The sequence below is a fragment of the Micropterus dolomieu genome, linkage group LG12 (genome assembly GCF_021292245.1).
Source record: "Micropterus dolomieu isolate WLL.071019.BEF.003 ecotype Adirondacks linkage group LG12, ASM2129224v1, whole genome shotgun sequence".
NCBI classification, from domain to species: domain Eukaryota; kingdom Metazoa; phylum Chordata; class Actinopteri; order Centrarchiformes; family Centrarchidae; genus Micropterus; species Micropterus dolomieu.
The window spans coordinates 2158986-2181237 of NC_060161.1; the positions used below are offsets into that span (position 1 = coordinate 2158986).

At 39.5% G+C, this 22252-nt stretch overlaps 2 protein-coding genes across 8 annotated transcripts in view; one reads left to right on the top strand and one right to left on the bottom strand.

The window, feature by feature from the left end:
• Window positions 1-258: 258 nt before the first annotated feature.
• On the bottom strand, window positions 259-13659 carry ccdc172 (coiled-coil domain containing 172). Of its 2 annotated transcripts, XM_046065169.1 has the most exons (8): window positions 13375-13653; window positions 11516-11601; window positions 9677-9793; window positions 8479-8644; window positions 7043-7144; window positions 5991-6093; window positions 1203-1290; window positions 259-960 (listed from the first exon to the last, which is right to left on the bottom strand). In XM_046065169.1, exons 1-8 carry the CDS (start codon window positions 13451-13453, stop codon window positions 925-927), a joined length of 777 nt encoding a protein of 258 aa, XP_045921125.1. In that variant the 5' UTR covers window positions 13454-13653; the 3' UTR covers window positions 259-924. The 2 variants fall into 2 exon arrangements, with proteins under 2 accessions (XP_045921125.1, XP_045921126.1); XM_046065170.1 differs by lacking the exon at window positions 9677-9793 and having other exon boundaries at window positions 13375-13659.
• Window positions 12949-22252, top strand: part of gfra1a (gdnf family receptor alpha 1a) — a 108192-nt gene continuing 98888 nt past the window's right edge. The window contains exons 1-4 of one of the 6 annotated variants that reach the window (XM_046065164.1): window positions 16360-16595; window positions 17138-17443; window positions 18331-18411; window positions 19353-19511. In XM_046065164.1, coding sequence (XP_045921120.1) covers window positions 16532-16595; window positions 17138-17443; window positions 18331-18411; window positions 19353-19511 — 610 coding nt within the window. In that variant the 5' untranslated portion in view covers window positions 16360-16531. Of the gene's footprint in view, window positions 13103-13363; window positions 13588-16359; window positions 16596-16783; window positions 16908-17137; window positions 17444-18330; window positions 18412-19352; window positions 19512-22252 lie in introns of those variants that run through there. The other 5 variants (XM_046065167.1, XM_046065166.1, XM_046065162.1 and 2 more) reach the window with 5 other exon arrangements.

Genomic DNA, 22252 nt, shown 5'->3' on the forward strand with positions numbered 1-22252 from the left:
TTCATAAAAAAAAAAAACGCTTTTTCCAGTTTGATGAGGAAGAACTTGACCGGCCGGCACAGAGCCCTGACCTCAACTGTATCAGACCGCATTGGGATGGATCCCTGCGGCCAAGTTCCCAGAACACCATATACATCAGCATATTAATACCCATGTGTTTTTGGAATAACATGTACAATAAATGAATATATGTGCTTTGGTGTCCACATACTTTTGGCCAAATAGTGTTATATTCTCTGGACAGAATAACTGCAGCAGTGAAAGTAAGTAAGTGCTTTTATTTTATTGCATTCGTTCCAATGTCAGTGATTGAATTACATGCTGTTCAATGCTAATTCAGTCTCTAAGCATCTGTTTTGACTCAACCCCCATTATAGCAATGTTACTCTTTGTACACTAGAGGGCAGTATTAAATCACTTTTTGAATGCCTCCTTTATTTGCAAGGGATGACGCACATGTCATTCTGTTCACAAGGCATGTGTATGAGCTTAGTTGTTTGTCCTGAGCAACTAAATTAGACATAAAAAGCTTACATTTTCTCATTAAAACAACTACTTGAAGGTAGAAACAGACCTGCAGTGTATAGCTTGAAAATGAAAGGTAAAAAAAAATAAATGTTTCACTTAAAAGATTTATCAATTGTGATATTGTATGTCTGTTTTGTATCAGCTTTTCCAGTAACAGTTTACAAGTGTCAACACTAACATTTTGTTAACAAGACTCCCAGAACGAAATTTGCTCTTTTCATGTAACTTTTTAGGTAAATATTAAAGAACACACACACACACACGTCCCTCCCTTTGTTTCCTTCCTGACTTCTTTCAAGCCTTTCGCTCCCGTCTATTCATCAGCATGTATGTTTTTTAACAGAAGAGATGATCAATGAACCAATGTAACCTTCCTGTATCATCACTGTGCCAAAACTAATGCTGCTTACTTCCCTGGCTGCTGTCCAGCTTCTGAAAATAGAAAATAAAAGAATTGAACAACTGAATGAAAGTCTACAAAGAAAACAGTTAAGAATGCAGATGGACATGATGGACAGAACTTCCCTTTCCCACCCCTTAGCTAGACTTGGCAGATATTATTTGGACATGCAAGTAATCCTGTCTGATTCTTGTGGGATATGAATGACTCTGTCTTTTCTAAAATAGTTTGTATTAGCCTGAATAAAACCCTTGCTCACGACACGGTAACTTACTGACTTCAAGAACTGTATTTCCGAGCTGAGCGCCTCTCTCAGAAGCTCGAGCTCGCCTTCTTTATGCGTCTCCAGCTCCTTCCTCAGCCTGGTAAACAAATGAAACCCATGTCAGTAACTGAAAGTGTGGTGGAAGAAAAGGAATTATGAAAGAGGCAACTTGTAAAAAGAAGCATCAGCATTTTTAGTTTTAAATGTTGAGTTTAAACCTATTTATGTGTTTTCTTTCTATCACTATACTTGGTGTCACCATGTTATTGTGTTTTATCACTGAGAAAATAAACAAAACCAAATGTACTACATGAAACTGTTTTTCACATTGGTATTCATGATTATAGTGACATAGACCACTCATGCACGATATATCCCAACTCTTGTAAATACCCAGATTGAGATAATAGTTGGTTTCTATTTAAAGAGATTTACCCAGAAGTTCCCATGGCATTACAGAGTTTCAGTTTGTTTACATGCACAACAACAACTTCACTAAGATGTTTACAGTTTTAACTTTACCCCGACTTCCACAGCAGGCAAAATCTATCCGTTCTTTGACAGTTGACTTATTATCCAGAATGCTTTACGACTACAAGCTAACAGGAAAAATGGAATTTATGATGTTTAGTGAAACTTGACATGTGGATCTTCTTCAAACATGCAGCTTTCCATCCCTTATATCACTATGTAGCCTTTGTGGTGCGCCTGCTAAATCTAAACAGCAGAAGAAACCAGACGGAGGCTAACTACTGACCCTGATAAAAGTAACATTAACAGTTTGAGGAGCAACCCTGCTGTGTTCATGCAAAGGTTTCAAAATCAGTTTTTGATACAACACTGTGTGTGGAAAAACGACCTGCAGTCCTGCTCGAACACACTGCAGTCAGTGTTGTCAGGTCCTTGTTATTGTGTATTTAATAAACTTTCCCCTAGGGGTGCACCACACAGGGGTGACGGTATACGGAAGGCCCCAAAAGACAAATGACTAAGCATAGAGTGAACTGGCATCAATAAATCAAAGTTTAGAAATGTCTCTCACATTAAAATCACCCAACTGGAGCAAACCTCAAAGGTCGGTTGGTAGCGTTCAGGTATGTGGCTGCAGAGGGAAGCATCAACCAAAACTGCTGCAAGACTGCTGTCCCTTTGTGACAGACTAAAACCTCATTCTGTCTTTAAAAGCAGTCCGCTCTTAGCAAAGTAAATATTTCATACATACAATTGTATTACTCAGTTCAGTTTGCCTCTGGGAAAAGCAGTGGACTTTGGGCCGTGGTACTCGATGCCTTGGCTGTGATTTAACTGTTATGGCAGGTGTTTGAAGGTTCTATACTGAGCCACACATGAATCTGAAGCAAGCTACCTTCTTTTATTGAAAGTTAATGAAAGAAAAAAAACTACTGAGCTACAATTGCATTTTCACAGTCTAAAAACCAACAGCAGTGTTTTAAACTTTACACTTCTCTGTGGAACTTAGAAATCAGATTTTTGAGGCAAGCATACTGTTTTTCAAACAGTAGAATTATGTTTCCAACTCCAAGACACTCAGGACGGCGTTTTGGATATTGGTGGTTTCTGCAGTTTAATATTAGATTTACGCAGTACAATGACATCTTAAACTGAGCCTTCACAAATAATGTAGCACTAATATATCAATGAAGAAAATCCTACACATCAGAATATACATATAATTCCTAAATTATCGATCTCAAGCACACTGAAAGAATATTTCAGGTATCTTCCTATGTGTGACAGTGAACGATCTACAGCAGAAGCCACCCTGTTTTGCACACTGAACACTTTTTAAATGACTGTAGCACTCGTTCAAATTGACATGCATTCAATTTCCAACAATCAATGAGAGGAGAGTTAAATATGCGTTTTAAAGAGACGCTGCAGTGGCTGAAGACAGGATTGATGGTTTCAGTTCAGAATGGATGATCATAAGAACGACTGAGAGGAGGCCTCTCTCTTCCAAAGCCACATCCTCAGCACTTCCTGAGGCTAATAAGTCCGGGGATAATGAAGGACCCAGTATGTTTAATGATGCTGATGGATGAACAGGGACATGCTACTCACATGCATGATTTAATGCAATGCCGGAAGAGGGCGGAGGGCTCAGAAAAAGGAACATGAACAGAGAGTATGTGGCAGAGAAAAATAAATGAGGTTGACCAAAACAAACAGATGAAAATGAAAGCAAGGACTACGGCATGTGCCTGTTTTGTACCTCGTCCTAATAACAGGCACGATGAGAACACCTTTAATGAAGTACTGGAACAAATCTGATTTGAAAGGAGTTATACTTTGATTTAAAAAAAAACTCCAGATAGGTTTGAGGATTTGTCAATCACTTCACAATCATAGTATTGTGGAGAAGACATTACCCAAAGTAGCGGCATCAGCAATAACAATGACCCTTCCTTCCTGGAACAGTATTGATCTCTGGTCTTTAATTAAATAAAGGAAGTCTCTTTGTGAAGAAACAAGGTGGACCAGCACTCTTCTAGCAGTCATGTTTCAGCAAAGGAAGGAACTATGGTTCATATTCTACTGTGATGAGCAGGCAGTTGTCTTGCTGTTGTATTTTATTTGTGCCCATTGTTCAATGTTTGGATGCCTGAATCTAAGGAGATAAGAAACATGTGAGTGTTTACCCATAACGATGGGTAACAATTTAATTAAATTTGAAATCAATTTGTGGACATGCATAACTAATGCAGATGTTTCCATATATTGTAGGACACGAGGGGTCACTGAATGGTTTGATGAGAATGAACATTATGTGAATCTATGCTATGCTATGGCCTTCACAGGCGATAGATCCCAGCCCGATTGAACACTAGAGGAGATTTTGAGACAGAGACAGTGCTCTCCACCACCATCATTAAATCACCAAACAAGGGATTATCTTTTGGAGGAACGGTGTTCATCCCTCCAGAAGAGCTTCAGAGACTACGTCTGAGAATCAATGCCAAGAAACCCTGAAGTTGTTTTGGAGAACCTTACTAAGACGATTGATCTAACAGGACTTTACAGACCAATTCAAAAGGCATAAAACAACATGTTCAGACTTCCCGAGCAAAGACTATAGCCCAGTTTATCCCACAGCTATGCAGGCGCTGACAGTATCATTTGCACTTCAGAAAAGAAAACTCCAAATAAAACAACAGGAACAAGGGAGAGTGCAGATACTAACGTAAAACAGTAAAATGAACAATGTGCCCCAGTAATTGTCACCACTGAATAGAAAAAACATATAATGAACTATATATACTTAATTTCACAGTTTAAATTGGAAACAGAGGAACCTGAATAAAATTTCCCTGTGAGTTGAAACTCACAAAGCGTTAACTATTACATTTTCACACTTGTGAGTGTGCACCGGCTTCACATATCTGTTTTCTCTAGAGCTCCAAAAATAAGCTGACTACTGCTATTCATCTGTCTTATTTGATGGTGTTTCTCTATGTATTGCTCTTCATTTTGTGACACGCACACACAGCTGCCTCTTACCATTGTTAATTCAAGTTTTTTATGGAAATTCCATATGTACTGTATATCTAATTAAATACATATACTGTACTAGTTATGTTTCCTAATATTGTATATTTAATATTGTAAAATGATGTTTGGGTTGCTCCATTTGCTAGTTTACATATAAAAGTTGAATTTTTCCAGTTAACACATGATGTATGATTCCACTAAAATCAAACTGTATTTATTTGCTGGTAAGTTGCTGGATAAGCATTCAGTGTAACCGCTTAATTGTCCGCACCTCATTCATTTCCCCTTATAAAGCTCCCCGTATCAATCACATTAGCCTCAGTTTCTTTTTCCCACTTGTTGACTGAATGAAATACACTGCAGATCAAAGCCTTAATTAAGCCAAATGGTCTTAATGCTCTGTTATTTACACTTCTAGATTTGGAGTCGGGCCAGCAGGAAACAGAGCGAGAAACAGAGACGTGAGCTGGGCTTACCGGTCTATTCAGCACTTCTCACAGTGGGAGTCCAACACAGTCTCAGTGGACTCGTGAGTGAAATTTCTTGGCTCAGCTACGTCTTGCTGTAGATGTTTTGAATGCTTTGAAATCTTATTATTGTGCAGTTTCTTTGTTTTCATTTTAAATTGTTTTATGTTTTATGTTTGTCTGCTCCTGTGTTATTTATGCTGCTGCCTGTCTTGGCCACCAGGACGCTCTCTTATTCTCGATTAAATGAAATAAATAAATAAAAAGATCCATTTCTGCTCTTTGTTAATAACACTTCCATCTAATGGGCTTGCGGGATGCTGCGTTGTGTCGTTGAGAGTGTGATTCTCCTGTCTTTTTCTAAGTGCATTTAGCATCACAAGAGTGACCATGGCTATTAGTGCTTTTACCGAGATGAATTTTATACTGAGGTTATACTATATAAAAACACAGAACTCTGGTGAGGAGAGGACAGTGACTGCACTTTTGTAAACTGACTCTCACCAGAGAAACAAATGCTCAACTAATTACATATCATAGCTGCTCACCAAGGAATATTTAAAATAACAGGAAGCTCTGTGAAATAATGTGTTTTATGGGCTGCTAAAGAGCTTACTGCTGTGTTTACATTTTGTTTTGTTCTCTTTTGATCGTTTGTGTTTTATTCGCATGTATTTCCCTGCAGTATTTACGTTACTCTTTTGTGTGTCATAATGATTATATTCTGTGACATAATGTAACTGCAAGTAAGGCAGGTACTGTGTCTGTGTGTCCAAATATATAAACCTCCCTCAGCATCCTGACAGTTGATGACACTCACCTCAGACAGGTGCTGTCAGTGAGAGGTTTCTGACTGACAAACAGGCTCTCCGCTCTCAGAGTCTCTGTCATTGCTTCAGCCTCAGCGAACTGCCGATCCAGGTCTGTTGTCAAGAGTAATGAATCAAACACAAAATGACTTTCCGCAAACAGGGCAGACACACACTGTAGCTGCATTGTTAAGACTTTTGCTGAGGTGGCTGAAACAATGGGACAAACTTTGGATCCCCCCAACGTTAAAGGAGATGCTCTGTTCCGACTGACATGAGCACTACGTCAAAAAATACAGCCTTTTTATTAATTCCAGGCAACTCTTTGAGCACAGTGGGAGACCAGAAGACAGCGGGCCACACGTCTCAGGGTCAGTTGACAAAAAAGTTCAACACGGCTCAACTTTTTATTAGGTGTAAGCGCACAATGCTGCCATGTACAGTGTTTTATGCTTTTCACCTCACAATCATCAAGTGAAATGATGTCTCACAGTATTATAAACCACTGTGCTGTGTTTTGCCCCATGATAAGCCTTTAAACTTATGGATCTATTACTCAAACTGAACTTCCTGGAAAGTATTTCATATTTAAACCCTGTACCTGTAGCAACACATCCACAACAATGCAGTCTTTATTTTGTTCCCAACACAGCTAAACCTGTATAGCCTCGAGCTAAAAATGCATACTGTATACTACATGTGTGAGTGACACAAACTAAAATAGCGTCTTTCGCACCTTCATTGACCTTCCTTCCAACCTGGTCATGAAGCCAGACATACTTAATGTTCAACATCTGTGCTCCAGATACCGTACAAGTGTCTTAGCAGTGTGGTGGAATTCTCTTTTTCTCTTTGATTTAACAGATAATGTTACAAATTAAGCTGGAAGATGGATGGTCTGCTATTGGCAGTGTGAAGGAAACAATAAAGGAGCTTGTAAAGTGTGTTGAGTCAGAAGCAGAAAAAGAAAAGCTGTCAGTTGGTGGTGTGAAGAGTGTAGCAGATTTACACGTGCTCTTTCAGAACCACATTATCTAACATAAAAGGATCTTTTGGTATTCACCTTTCTGACTGCTATCCAGGTCCTGTAGTTTGAGCTGCAGCGCTCTCTTCTCCTCCTGTATGGAGCTCATGTGGCTGTTGCTGCGGCTCATCAGCTCCATCTCTGATTGTAGAGGGACAAAAGACAAAATCCTACTTTGGCACCAAGAATCATTGAGTAAAATCACCAGGAGGGCAGAACTTTATATTGAATTTATACTGCTAAATGAAAGAAAACTTGTAAAAGTATTGCAATGTGGGCATTTTTGAAATTCACTTTAAATGTACAAACTATCAGAAAATGCTGTTCTCTTGAGACCAGATATAATAATGTGAAGACATTGGTCCTCATCGGTTATGTGAGCTACAGTATACCCTCACTTGTGTGTAACTAATGAAAACTTGTTTTTCATTAAAAGTTGCTGGAATCGATATATTACACTTTAAACCATTGCCACTGCAATATCTGTGCAAATTATCACTAGATAATATTTATTGGTTAAACGTAATGATTAAATTAAACACACTATGCATTGATTTCCTACCCATATGTTAAAATTGTCTTCATAAAACTTCATTCTACCCAACGTGGGGTGGTGATGGCGCAAGTGCTGCAGAGGCAAGACGTTATTAGTGTGAGCTGCACTTAATATCATCATGAAATTAGGGACTGGGGCTGGTTTGTGAGGACACACAGCAAACCAAGTCCTGGACTAAAGTGAATTTTATATAGAAAATCTAACTGTATTTAGTTGTGTGTTAAGATTCTCAGTCCTTCGGGTGATAGTTATCAGTTATAACTCTATTCTGTTTAATCCAGGAGTAGGTTTAAGCTATGTGTGAATTTAGTAAGTTAGTTAATGCTGTCTTTTTTTTCTCTGTGTATATTTCTGTACACACTGGGATAGAAAAGATAGATTTAGCAGGTACCTGGCACACACCTGCATCCAACCTTCAACCCAATACAATGATCAACTCAGCATTAATTATTTGACTTCGTGCCAGACTTGAATGTATTTTCCTGATTTGTTTTAGAATTTCAAACATTATTTTTTTTAACTTCTTAGTATTTTTTCGTTGTGATAAACTGTTTTCTTTCCAAAGCCTATTCCAAAACATCCCAGCACCCCTTATTTTGTTACCCACACAACATCCTTGCATTAATTATACAGTACAGACAGTTATTAATTTTCACTCAATTCAGAAGTGAATATAATTACTACAGTTTTACTTTCATTCTCCACCCACCATCATTTAAATTCAGATTCTTCCTGAAATCATGCTGACTACTACGCTGTGAACAAGACCTGTCATTAATAATTCATCTGCTTACTACACTTATCCTGTACTGTATAATATACCAAAAATGTAATAATATTTTTAAAAAATGAGCAGTCAGGGCCACATCTGTGTTATATAACCTCTGTGAAAACAGTCCAATTATCTGTCTTTTAAGACCTTTGTACAATGATTCCACCTCCCTCTCCAGGTCCAGGATCTCCGCGTGTGTTTGGCTCTCGAACACTATCTCTCTGTTCCCTCGAAGACTGAAGTCACTGTTGAACCTTGAGATCTCCTGAAGGAAGTTTTCCTCTTCTTCTTTAGACTCCCTCTTTATCTTGGCCTGGTATGAAAAGACGTATCATGTGAAATGCTCCCAACGATAATACAAACACAGCTTCTTGTGATGCTACAACGACCTCTACTACTGCTACTATAAGTGATTTTAATTATAAAAGTATGATGAAATCTTAAAAGTCAAGAGCAGAGCTGTAAAATTAATCGGCAACTATTTTGATAATCGATTAATTCGCTTGAGTCTTTGTTTTTCTTTAAACAGGTAAAAAGTCTATGATTCCAGCTTGTTAAATGTGAATATTTTACAATTCAGGACATTATCTTGGACTGATTGACACTTCTTACCATTTTCTGACATTTTATAGAACAAACAACTAATCGATTAATCGTGAAAATATGATCTCACTATGAGCTCATTGTGCGGTTTCATGCGGTTGTGTTTCAAAACATACACAAAGACACAGGGTGAGTTTCCATGGACTGTGTTCACACAACAGCGTGTATCTGGGATCAGCTACAGACCACTTTTTGACAACTATGACGGCCTTTGAAGGAATGCGGTGGCTATTCTCACTTCAGTGGGCCAAGAGCTAAAACAATTTCTTGATTATTAACTGGTTGGCAGAACATTTATCGTCAAACATTCTGATAATTGATTAATACAAATACTCAAACATTCACTTGTTCTTGCTTTTTTAAGTGTGAGGATTTGATGTTTTTATATCTGTACATTGATTACATTTGAGGTTCAGACGAAACAAGTAATATGAAAATGTCGACTTGGGCTCTGGGACATTGCAATTTTGACATTTTATAGCCTAAATGATTAATTGATTAATCAAAAAAGAAATAGACAAATTAATTGGTTATGAAAACAAATATCTGTTAGTTGCAGGTTTACATATTTTGTTTATAATGGACAAAATCTGAAGAGCTTCCAAAGGAGGTTCAGGCAGTGGTGGTTGAGGGGTTAATTTGTACATCTACATAGTTTGGACTATAAAAGTTAACCAGGTATTCATGTTACACGTAACCAATAAGCTATGAAATGTAAATATTGATTCAGGCTTCAACCCACTAGCCGTTCCCCGAGGTGGCTCTTCTGGCAGAGCAGCTCTTCAATTTGCTTCGACATCTGGTCTGCACATTTCTTCATCAGATCATGCTGCAGCCTCATCGCAGACAACTGCTGGGCCTGGAGCAGAAATAGATGAGCAGGCCGATAAGACGCACAATCTGACAGACAGATGTAGTGAGAGGGACGTACATTGCTGATATGTGAAAGACATGTTAGTGATTCCACAGATGGGCAGCTGTGTATACTGTGTAAAGTAGACATGTTTGTGACCCTTACTGGGGAATGGTGAACAAAAATTACCCATTTTTTAAATACTTTTAAAAACGTGGGCGTCTAGGTTTCTTTTTCAACATATCAGTATATATCATTCACATTCAAACTTTTCTTGTTTAGTTCCTGTGTCTTCATCGGAAGATGAAGAAAACTGCCAAATTATGTAGGAAGGTAAATTCATGGAGGATGCTTTTTAAAGATGCCCCAGACACGACGTTTAGTACAGTTCTTAGTCTGTTATTCGAGCTGTCAAGGAGGAAGTGAGTTTATTGTTTCTTATATGGTAGTGGAGGAGGACAGTGCATTTTCAGTAAGCACAATCAGCTTCCAACTTTTCTAAACACTGTAATTATCTTAAGACAGCTCTCATAAACTGTAAGGTGTTACATAATGAGAGCTGTAAACACGCTGTGCTGTAAACACACCCAGCGTATCTGTATGGTGTAAACAGAAAAGGTATCCGTGCCGTGTGTTCTCAGGCAGATAATACTCAGATATAGTGTTGTATTGAGCAACCTTTCAAATTAGACCTAGCAATTTGCTCTTTTGATCAGATGTCCACTTTTACAAGCACAGGAAGAAGTTAGCAATATTTCTGAAAGGTCAATGAGCCTGCCTTCGACATCATATCTCACACATGCTAAAAGGTTTCACTAATGTTATCCGGTGGAAATTAGCCATTGATTTTACAGTGGCACTTGCAGTTTGCACTGTTGATGAAATGAATGGGAGAAATTAAGTGTTTTAAATCATAAAGCAGATCAGCTGATCAATATGCCAATATGCACTACTTCACCTCATGTGTCAGTGCCACTGTCTGCTGCCTCAAGGTAAAGCAATTATTACTGTTATTGTTCTTATTTTTCCTTATCTCTTTGTTTTTACATTTTACAACAAACGTTACACATTTACAATATAAACAAACCAATGATCTCTCATTTTTATAAAGATTTCCTATTGGACACACAGTAAAAATTATATATTTCCTTCCTGACACCGCAGGCAAAATAGTAAAATATTAACCAGTACTTCACACACAGTGACTGTTCCTTGTGCAAGAACCCCAGATGAACACTTACTGTATCTAGAGTCACGGTTCAAAGTCAAACTGCATGATATGCCATCATGCAAATGAGTACCAGACTGTGCAAATATCAGGCTGTTCTATTATAAATCACCTGCACCATCGAACAGGCGACAGTCACTTTCATCGCTTATTTACAGTATTGCAATTGGTGACAACCTACCAGAACCTCCAACAATTATAAATCGCATTAATATATGGCAAAAGCTGTTAAAACTTGATAAAATCATCAAAGTATATTATAAACCTGCTAAAAACTTCTATTAAAGTGTATTGTAGGTCACCATTTTGTGTTACACAACAATGCTTTTGGCAGTTCAATCGCAGCCTGCTCAAATCATATACTGTATCAAAAGACATCTGTGTAGGCATACTTTACACACTGTGTCATGGCTGCTCCTCTTGTCAGTACAATATGTTTTCATAATTATACACGTCAGCAGCGTATAAAAAAGAAAAAGCACATTTTAATGTAGCCTCACCTTTTTATTAAGTTCCTCATTGGTCTTCTCATACCTTTCAGTGGCGCTCTTGATCTTCTCATTACATCTGATGATGGCTACTTTGACTGAAATAAAGATGCATGATTTGTTAATGACCAGCAAAAGAAAACAAAAAAAAAAGACTGTGATACACTGAGCAACCCAACACTAATGAGTGTTTAAATGTCACTTTTGCTTCAAGGATATAGCTTCGATTTTATCTGTCAAATATAACTTTTCTGAATAAAATCAAGTCATTTTGAAGCAGAAACAACATTTTAGTCAATAATTAGAGGCTGCAATTACTTTCTGGCAAGTAGAATACTGCATGTTATGGGTTGTATTGGCCATTTAAAGGTATTTTAAGAGGTAAAAAGTACTAGATGAGTTATAATCTGTCAAATATAACCCACATGAATATAATCAAGTCATTTCAGGGCAGAAATAACCTTTCAGTAATTAAGTAGATAAATAGTAGCTCTGCTTTCCAGTCTTTCTGGCCACGTAAAATCCGATTCAGGTCTGTTAACACGTTATACAGACTATGATTAACCCGCAGGGACATTTCCGGGGACAACTCCAGACGGGGTCAGACCACCAAAACCGGGGACTGTCCCCAGAAAACAGGGATGTCTGGTCACCCCTACCTAAGATAGCTGAAATGTGGTTGGTTAAGAGGGAAGAGTCTCTTAAAACAATGATTCTCAAAGTGGCTTAAGGCTCCTTGAGGGGGTTACAGTAAGATGACCAGATTTCTGAAATGAAAACCGGGGACATTTTTGCTTTGGTAGTCAGTATGTGATTAAAAAATATAATGTTATTATATATGAAATAAAAAAGGGGGACAATTTCAGTTTTTGTAATCTGTCAAATATAACATTTTGAGGTAGAAACTACATTTTAGTGAATAAGTAGAGGCTGCAATCACTTTCTGGCAAGTAGAATACTGCATGTTATGGGTTGTATTGGCCATTTAAAGGTATTTCAACCGGTAAACTGGATTTGTTGAAGTAAAATAATGCGGAGTCATAAGGATAACTGCAAAAGAGATCATGTCTTTATTTTATAACTCAACAGTCAGTCATGTTAATTATAGGCTACAGTCTGTTTTCCAAAAATAAACAGGGGTATTAGACATATAGGCCAACCAAAGAAATATTCCATCGACAACAAACAGGCTTCTATTATTGATAATCACGTAAATGTCATGCCTGGTTATGCCATAAACAAAACTTATTTGGCCACAATTGTGATTATTCCATTAAAAGAAACGTTAAAGTATCACAAAGACATACCTTTGGTATTACCACGTACATAAAGTGATGTTTATTTGCACGTTATGTCTGTTAGATCCAGATAAAAGCAGCTGTAGACGTAAAAATACTAACTTTAAAAAGATACAGCTTTGACTGCAAATCACTTTTCAGCACAACACCTGTCTGCTCTGTTGTCCAGTCTTTCTATTCTTGCCACTTAAAATCTGATTTCAGGTCTATTATTAACACACAGTTAACAACGGGGACAGCTCCAGACGGGACAGGGCACCAACCCTTGGACAAAGTTTTGGGGGTCTGTGGTCTAATTCGTGTGAGTTTAGGGGCTCCTTGATGTGAAAAAGTTTGAGAACCTCTGCCTTAAGCTAGGTTAGGCAACATTAGGAGAGATTACATTATCAAGAGACAGACAGATATTTTAAGTATACAACCAAAACAACCCCCAACAAATAGAACAAATAAAGCTTCTGAAATAAAGTCCCTAAGTTACAGAAAACTGTAATTGTTTTCACTGCTAACTGTTAACTTAGCTAACAGCTATATTTATAGCTTAGTTTGCTAGCTGAAAATGTCAGTTAACGTTACCTTCTTTGAGTTTTTGGGTCTGTTCAGTTAATTGTTGTTCAGTCAGAAGGATTTGATGAAAGAGTGAGTCTAAACTCATTGTAAGTCTACGGAATAGATTCTACTGTAACTGTTAAAGTTAACCAACAATAGTTTGTCCCCTGTAGCTAACTAGCTAAGGTTGCCTTTGATGCAGCTGTCAACAATGACAAAGTTACCCTGCACCTGACAACGGTTTGTTTGTTTGTTTGTTTTTTTACATTGCAAATAAGACTAATACTCCTGATAAAAGATGAACCATTATATTTTATTTTGTTTAATTATTACTTTGACATGCGCAGTTTTGTGAAACAGAAACAAAATTTGCCGGAAATGCTTGTTGTGGTGCAGCTAAGTTACATTAGTCAAGCACCAGTAATATTATTTGTAACGTTAGTTAACGTCAGCTGCAGTACATTTACTCATTTAGCTGTCGCTTTTATCCAAAGTTGTACAGTACAATACAACTGTTATACATGTCAAGAGTTTGCATGCATCTGGAGCAAACTAGGGTTTGCTCAGGCAGTGGGAATCGAACCCAGACCTCCCACATCACATGCGTGTCTTATCCACGTGGAAACTCTGTTATAAGTGGTTAAATTAACGTCTGACTTTTTTTTTTTTTTTTTCCATTCCTGTCTGCTGTTGATAAGCAGTGTTAGCTAACAGTGGTCACCTTAAGTCATACATTAATTTAACTGTCATTGATCACCTCCCACTTGAGTGTTGAACGTGTTGCTGCTGTATCTGCACAGACCGCTTTCTCAACAGTAATCCACTGAGACCCGCTGCAGTAACATTTGTCACACAATTCCTGACTTTGACCAATTTTCTCCTTTCACCACTGGTACAGGAGGAAAAAAGCATTCTGATCCGGTGCCATGGAGCACATTACAGTGTGAAACGTTAAATGACCCAAGGACTACATCATAGTGACATTCATTTGCAAAATGAATATCACATATTGATTGAGGCTTTTCATAAATCACCAGACTGAGCCGTTCCCCTGACTGGCAAGGCTCCCTTTGGAGACTACAGAACAGCAAAGTCATCAAATTGCAAGCAGACAATTAGCCCAGATATAGAAGCCTGAGCCTGTCATTCATTTGGAAACACTTTCTGTCTTTTTTTCCCCCCCAAGTCATAGCCTATTATAAAAAGAAATAGCTGTGGACAATGGCCTGTGGCATATCTATTTAACAAAATTGAAAGTAATTTTGAAAAGTGACTGTAAGTTACCTTGCAGGAGTGATTCGTCGTGCTTACCTAATCACAGGTTACTTTTCAAAAAGGGCTTTTTCTCTGACGTTCAAATGAGGTATTTAATCCAATCTCTGAATGAACCAGCTCTCTCCCCCCTCCACCTCTGTCTGTGTGTGTGTGTGTGTAAAGTTGATTTACTGTGCATCCTTGATTGATTCGGCCCAGTCTTTAATAATGCAGGGAGAGGCTCATTGACATAGTCTGGTCCCATGTATTTAGCCAAGTGGATTAGCCTCTGAATAGACCCTATAAGCAATCAATGAGCTATAGGAAGAGTTAATGTTACAAATCGGATGATGCATCATCCCTGTTATTAAAATCAGGCGTTGTTTGTTAGATTTCAAGTCATTTGATAATACACCAATCAAATAGATGTTTGGAAGTGTGATTCTCTTATTGGTTTTTTGACTCCCAAAATAAACTATCGAGCGTGAAAAATGTAGTATTCTTTAAAAGTATCAAAAGGGGTTTAGTATGATAACTTTTAACAGCCAACAGATGGCGACAGACGCACGGTGTCCACTCTCCTCTGTGTGTGCAGGATTTATCCTTCAGCGCTGCGCTGTCAGGCTGCTTTTGTTGAAAAGTTTTTTTTTTTAAAAAGATAGCCCATAACCCCTGATGTGTGTCATCAACACCCTATACTCTTTGTAGTTTGGCACACTGTTGCATAACACTTTGTTTGTGTTCAGCTGCACATGGGATTAACATTATAGCAAACAGGGAGGAGCCAGACACATGCTTGAAATATCATGAATAGGATCTGTGAGCGGCGTTCACTCCATTAAATATGTCCATTTGTCACTCAAGACGAGTGGTAGGCTACTCCAGTTTAGAAGGGGATTCCGATATAACTAATTGCCATATAAGCTACTCCGCAAGTTGCTATATTAAGCCATAAAAATGCACTTGAGTCGTGCTCTTTGCCCTCTTCCTGTCAGCACAGCTACACTGAAATGTAAAACCAGCCCACACACATCAAGAGTTGACAGTGGTGGTTTCAACATCTTAAATGCAACAACATCCCATCTGTGGTTATCTGGCTATGCCTATGTGCATTTTAATGGACTGGAACAGTGATATGGCTATAGGCTACATGGGCCTATATATAGGCTATAACCAAACTTGTGTGAGTATGTAAGATGGAAAGTTTAATGAAATTAAACACCAGAAAGACTAATAACCCTAAGAGGTTTGTTGTGAGTGTGCAACTCAGCAGTGATGGTAACCCTTCAAAAATGATTATCCCTGTGATATTGTCTATCCACTGGGATTTATGTCTCCGGTGCTCATTAGAAAGTTAAGTGAGCTTAAAACTAATTGTGTGTTTTCTGTGCTCCCATTGCAATATTACCATAACAAGTTTGCTGTGATAGGAAGGCATATATTTGTAAATGTATGATAAGATTACAGTACTTTAGTGCGAGGGGGAAGCTGGCACTCTCCCGCTGCTGAATGCGCTAGACAGCAGTGGGGCTCCAGTTGGCTGTGTGCGCTCAGACGCACAGACGCAAGCATCCCACTGGCTGGAGTTGGAGGACACTCGCCCGTTTCGCTTCCACCGCTGCTCTGATCCCCTTGTCTTTGTCTCCCGGCGGTGAGAAGACCACCCGCACGGGAGGGAAAGAAAGAAAGAAAGAATCACTTCTCTTTTTTTGTAAAGACTACTTAGAGTCAGAGAAACTGTGCAGAATCGGGACTGGACACTTTTTGCAGGGGAGATTATTTCTCGCATGAGGCGTGCTGGATCTGTTCTGTACAGCGGAGCGCACACGGCTACGTCTTTTCAATGGATTTCAATACAGTGGAATTACCCTGGGAATTAAACTGCTGTTAAGTCGCTTTTAGTTCGCTAATTTCGTTCCAACAAGGTTTTATGTTTCACATGGAGAGGAAGACGATGACCCTCGCGTTACTGTATGTCCTTCTGCCTCTTTTAGGTGAGTTTCACTTTAATTATGAGCACCAACAGCAGTCCGTTTGATACAAATTCATCCCATACGTGCGTAGACTACATACAATATTTAGTGGCTAATTGTCTCTTACGGTAATAAGGGGGAGCCAGCAGAGACAGCGGCTGCTCACTGATTCTGGGTAACGCAGAGAAGAGCCCACTGTACAGTGGTCCAAACTGCTTCCAAACGACAATCAGCTGTCGCTGCCTAATCCAACAATAGTGACTGTAAAAGCACGTTTTCCTCAGCATGATGGAACTGCCAGTAAACTATAGCTGTGGATCACAAAGTTGTCAAGTATGAAACGGCTTTTAATCAAAGTGGATATGCAATGATCCTAGTGGCGTCACAGATGTGTTTTTCATGTCACTGGATAGCCTGCATGCTGATATCTGTCATATTTAATCCCTGAAAACAGCTTGCAAAGTGGCTAAGATCTGAATATTTACTGTGAACAAACAACCGACAAAGGAGATTGTTACTTATATTATTATTATTATTATTATAAATGTCACTTCTGTTTCCAGATGTGTTGTCTTATGCCGAGGAGAACCTGCGTGCTGGGGCCACCCGGCTGGACTGTGTCAGGGCCAGTGAGCAGTGCCTGAAGGAGCAGGCGTGCAGCACCAAGTACCGCACGATGAGGCAGTGCGTGGCCGGCGGCAAGGAGAGCAACTTCAGTATGGTTGCCGGCCTGGAGGCCAAGGACGAATGCCGAAGCGCCATGGACGCACTCAAACAGAGCCCGCTGTACAACTGCCGGTGTAAAAGGGGCATGAAGAAAGAGAAGAACTGCCTGCGCATATATTGGGGGATCTATCAGACATTACAAGGTTGGTTTTGTGCTTTTGGTGTCACTCTTTCTTGTCCAGAACCACCCCAAGACACACCCTCCTTTACCAGATTCTGATTTGCTCTAAGACTTATAAGATTATAGACGTGTTATTTTTGTTCAAAGGACTATCAAATAATGAAACAATAGCACAATATTGCTGCTTTTTTTTGTCCTGGATGCCATAATACTCTACAAAGTCCCTCAGGGGTCTTTGTTTGGGTGGGATTGCTACATTTGGAGAACGCCCTGCAGCTATAGTTAATGTGAAATAGACATTCCCCTAAGGGTTTGTAATCTGTTTTGTAAAAGGGTGAGATGATTAGTCGCCCCAGCTCCCCCCACTGCTGTATGGAGGGGGCACCATTAGTCCTCACCCTCCCTCCCGTTCCAGCTCCATGACCCTCCCCATCCCTGCCTACCACAAGCACAAAATCTCAAAAAGTAGCACACAGCTATTTATCACATGAGATCATCACTCAACTTTCATTCAGATTTGCCCCCCGACTCAGTTCACAGCCACAGTCCTGCGGAGCCGAGGTACTTTTTGACCTCCTAAATCACTTTCTTTGAAGGTAATGGAGCGTGAAGCCCCTCAGCGCTGGCATTGCCATCTTAAAGTGTTGATCATTGCAGGGGGGGGGGGGGCTTTTAGTCCCTAAACTGCATCCAGCCCATTGCCAGTGTGTCGACTTCCAGTTGTGCAACACAGCTGACCAACCTGCCTAATCAAGCGTGTGGCTGTGTGCCAGCGTGGATATTGACTGACCCAAATAATCCATGTCACATGCAAACCAGTGTGAGGGGTGAAGAATGATAAACAAAACAGGAGGGGGTTCAAAACATATCTATCTGTCTATCTATCTAATGTGGTTATCTTCCTCACAGGTAATGATTTCTTGGAGGATTCTCCGTATGAACCCGTGAACAGCCGTCTGTCTGACATTTTCCGCTTGGCTCCCATCATAGGTAAGAATAAAAAAATTCTTCTCTGTGGAGGCTTTCACTCCTTCCCTTAGTATTTTTTTCTCTCCATTGTTTCTTTGGTCACCTGTCTCAGTTGAGATACGGTTAAGCTCCAAGCTGTGCATGCTCTCACCGAAGGTTATCTGTGTGTCAAGTGTTTATCCTCCCTCATCCTCTCCGCTATCTGTCTTTCTCTCCGCTTGTTCTCGCCCCAGCAATATTGCATGCTGGCTGGAAGTGACCTTACACGGGGAGCTATAGTTCTGAGTCTCATCAAGCAGTGGAGAAATGCTTCAGATGTAGAGGGAGGGCTCTGTTTTTGCTGGTGTATTTCGCTGTGCTTGTGGACAGCTTCCTCTTGTGGCTGTTTGAATCCACTTGTTGAGAAGAGTGAGTGTGTAGCTTTGTGAGTAAGGTGGGAGAGCATGACAGGCATTTTTCTGTTCACATCTGTGTGTGGGAGCGATGCTGACTCGAGCCTCTAGATGGCGATGTTATTCCCTTCTTCACAGCTGCTCAAGTACTCTGTGCTCCCACAGTTGAGACTAGTATTTGAGAGCCTCATCTATGAATGTGGCGCAATCATGTAACTGCTTACATTTTCATTATTACACTGCAGGTGATGAGCGCCGTGTCAAATCAAACAGACAAGTTCTGCCTCCACATCATCAAAAAGCAAGGCTGATATTTTGACCCCTTTTGATAGAGAGGAGCCTTTTCTTTCTGTTTCCTCTGTCATTTTTTTTTCTCACAATGGGCTGATTTGCCCCAAACCAATGCCTCTGCCAAAATAGGGTGAGATCATAATGTGGGTGGTGAGATAGAGATAAACAAAATCTTGGACTGGGTACCGACTTCATGACCAATTTGCTTCTAAAGAAACATCGGCTGGGAAGCCAGCTTTTTTTCTAAAGCCTATTCTCTCCTCTTGCTACTCTCTACAGAAAAAGAGGGACAGCCTGTACACTATATAGGCTGTCTCTGGCCCTTAATGCCAGTCCCAGTAAGGGCGAGACACCCACCATCCATCAGTGCTGAAGCATGGGCAGCAGAGGATCATTGTTCACATTGCAGGCAGGTGACATCTCTCGACAGTCTGAGCTGTAGGTTCCAGTAGTGTGAACACACAGATTTATGGTGTCATTCTCATAGTGAAGGCAGGCACTCCTTATTTGATGACCAAATGCCTCTATGTTGATAGATGGCTTTGCTCTTTTTGTAAGAGGCAGAGATCAGACAAATCAGCTAAAATCTTCTGAGAGAAGTCAGAAAAAGTAAACATAACTTTGTGTAAGATACGATAGATAATTCTTTATTTATTTAGATGTGTGTGTATTTATGTGTATATTTTAACATAACATCCATCAACGGTTATGTAATTAAATTAGAGTTATGGAGAGAGTGACTTTGGGGCATAACAGAAGTTGAAAAAAAGTTCAGATTGAATTCTTGATTGATTTTTTCATTAACAACATTGGGGGAGCAACAAATAAAAAGGAAGCAAAGTTGAATTCAACTGAAATAAAGAAATGATTAGGGTTAGCATGAGGGCATCAGCAAACTCGTGTTTGTTTATTTCACAAACACAAACAAATCATGTTACCTTGCGAGAATGCTGGATTCGCAAGATCACGCAAGAATCCAGCTCTGATTTCCTACATAGCCCGCCCTGTATATAGATATCGCCCAACCCTAGTTTCCCTGTGTGTGGATGATGAGTAATATGTTAGCAAGAAATGGGTAAGTGAAGACAGAGCGGAGGGACAATGCAGAAAGGGATAAGGCTAGAAGGAGAATAGTGTCATCATTAGAGGAGAATCATAGAGCAGGAGCAGAGAATATAGGGGTGAGAGGAGAAGGCTGCAGGGGTGAGGGTTAATCGGTGAATAGCAGGATAAGGCTAAGAGGACGGGGAGCACAGAAACAGAAAGCATGAGATCACTGCCTCCTCTGCTCTTTCTGTAGAAATTAAAGGGCAAGGTGACAGGAGAAGAGGCAGAAATGATTAGAGCTTCGAGTTTGTTTTTGATCATACAGAAAGCCTTATACATTTCGTGTGGCACACTGAAGAGAGCAGAGAGCTGGAAATATACACAAAAATCCACAAGAGCATATATAGTTTGATAGGGGACCAATATGAAAAGTACTCTCTGGGGATTGTTGTTAATTATGCAAATGTAGGTCTTGTTTCACACAGAACTTTATATTGGAGGAAGGAGTCATATTAGAGTACTGCACAATAAGCAATTTGATTTGTTTTTCTCTTTGTCTATAGGAGTACGCTGTATATACCTTCAGTTTAATGCTGTAAGATAAACCATTACATGCTAACTTTTATTGTAGTTCATAGTGCAAATAAGTAAATGAAACAATTTTACTTTTGCGGGATGCTCTTTCGTCTGCAGACACCAGTTTGTGAACCACTTATGATCCGAGTCAGCAGTCTGTGGTCAGCCCCCTATTTCAGGAGGCTCTCTGAGCGTGCCTTATGTTTGTCTCAGTCAGGCAGTGCGACTCAGTGATCCCAGGCTATAGGAACAATAGGCAGCCACGATGATCCTGTAATTCCATAATCATCCCCATGTCTCCGACTGAAGTGACTAATCTCTTGTGACACCCAGACATACACTCAAACACACACACTGTTGTGTCCCGAACACCTGTTTCCAATGAAACGCCCATATTCGTCCGTCTGATTGCATTACAGAGACGTTCAGGGTGTTGTCACAAAAATACTGTATGTGAAGTGGATATATGCAATGCCTTTGCTGATTTACAGAAAATCATTACGCACTGCTTAACTGAGATTAACATTTAAACTCTGGAAGTTTACTTTTATTATCAATAAAACACATATTGGATAGAATATGTAAAAAACGCTGACAAAGCTTTAATAATCAACTCTAACAGAATAAAAAAATAAAAAATGAAATGTAACATTCTAGATAATAGATGTGCCCACATGCACACAAAACACATCAGTGGCTTAATTTAGCTAATTATTTTCAGATCTTTACCGGGGGCAGAGTGCCTGTTCCTCTGGGGTTGAGTTCAGTGACTCACAGTCAAGTGTGAACAACTAACTTCTCTGCACCAAAAAATGAGCAATTACTGTTGCAGTAGTCTACAGTGGCCTTTTAGAGACAAAAAATATAGGCATAATGCTTAGATATACTGTAACTACAAAGCTGCCTGTGCAAATTTGTTATTTTGATAATCGTGAATGTTTAGAGAGAATCATGTTGGTGTCTGAGGCCTGATGTACTCTACACTGTAACACCTTTAAGAATTTGAGATTGCTATAGGTTCCCAATGGATTTCAGAAGCAAATACAGATTTAATGGCATCTTGTCTATTTTTCTAGTCCACTGTGTCCAGATCAGCATGTTTTTGCAGCTTGGAAGTTGCTGGAAGTGTTGCAGGAGCAGCAACACTGCTTTTCCTGTAAGCTGATGTGATGAATCAATAGATGACACATAGGAGGCTACTCTCCATTAGTTTACGTACCACACATACAACAACTACTGGAAACATTGGATTACTTTACGCAGGTGATAGCTATCATATTTTCACATTAGTGTTGAAAAACACAGACACAATGTAAGTCCCTTTGAAAGTTGTCGTCTCCAGCATGTTCATTCTGGTTACGAAGTGACGAGAGCAGTAAATTTTGAAACCTCTGAATGTGACCTGCGCACACTGGGAAATATTAAATATATAAAACTCATTTAACACATCAGTTGTGGCGGAAGTAAACAAGCCTCTTTCTGCGTTTACGGATACAACAGAGCATGTGCACCTGTGCCTTTTCACGTTTTTCGTTCCATTTTTAATTCAGGCTGTT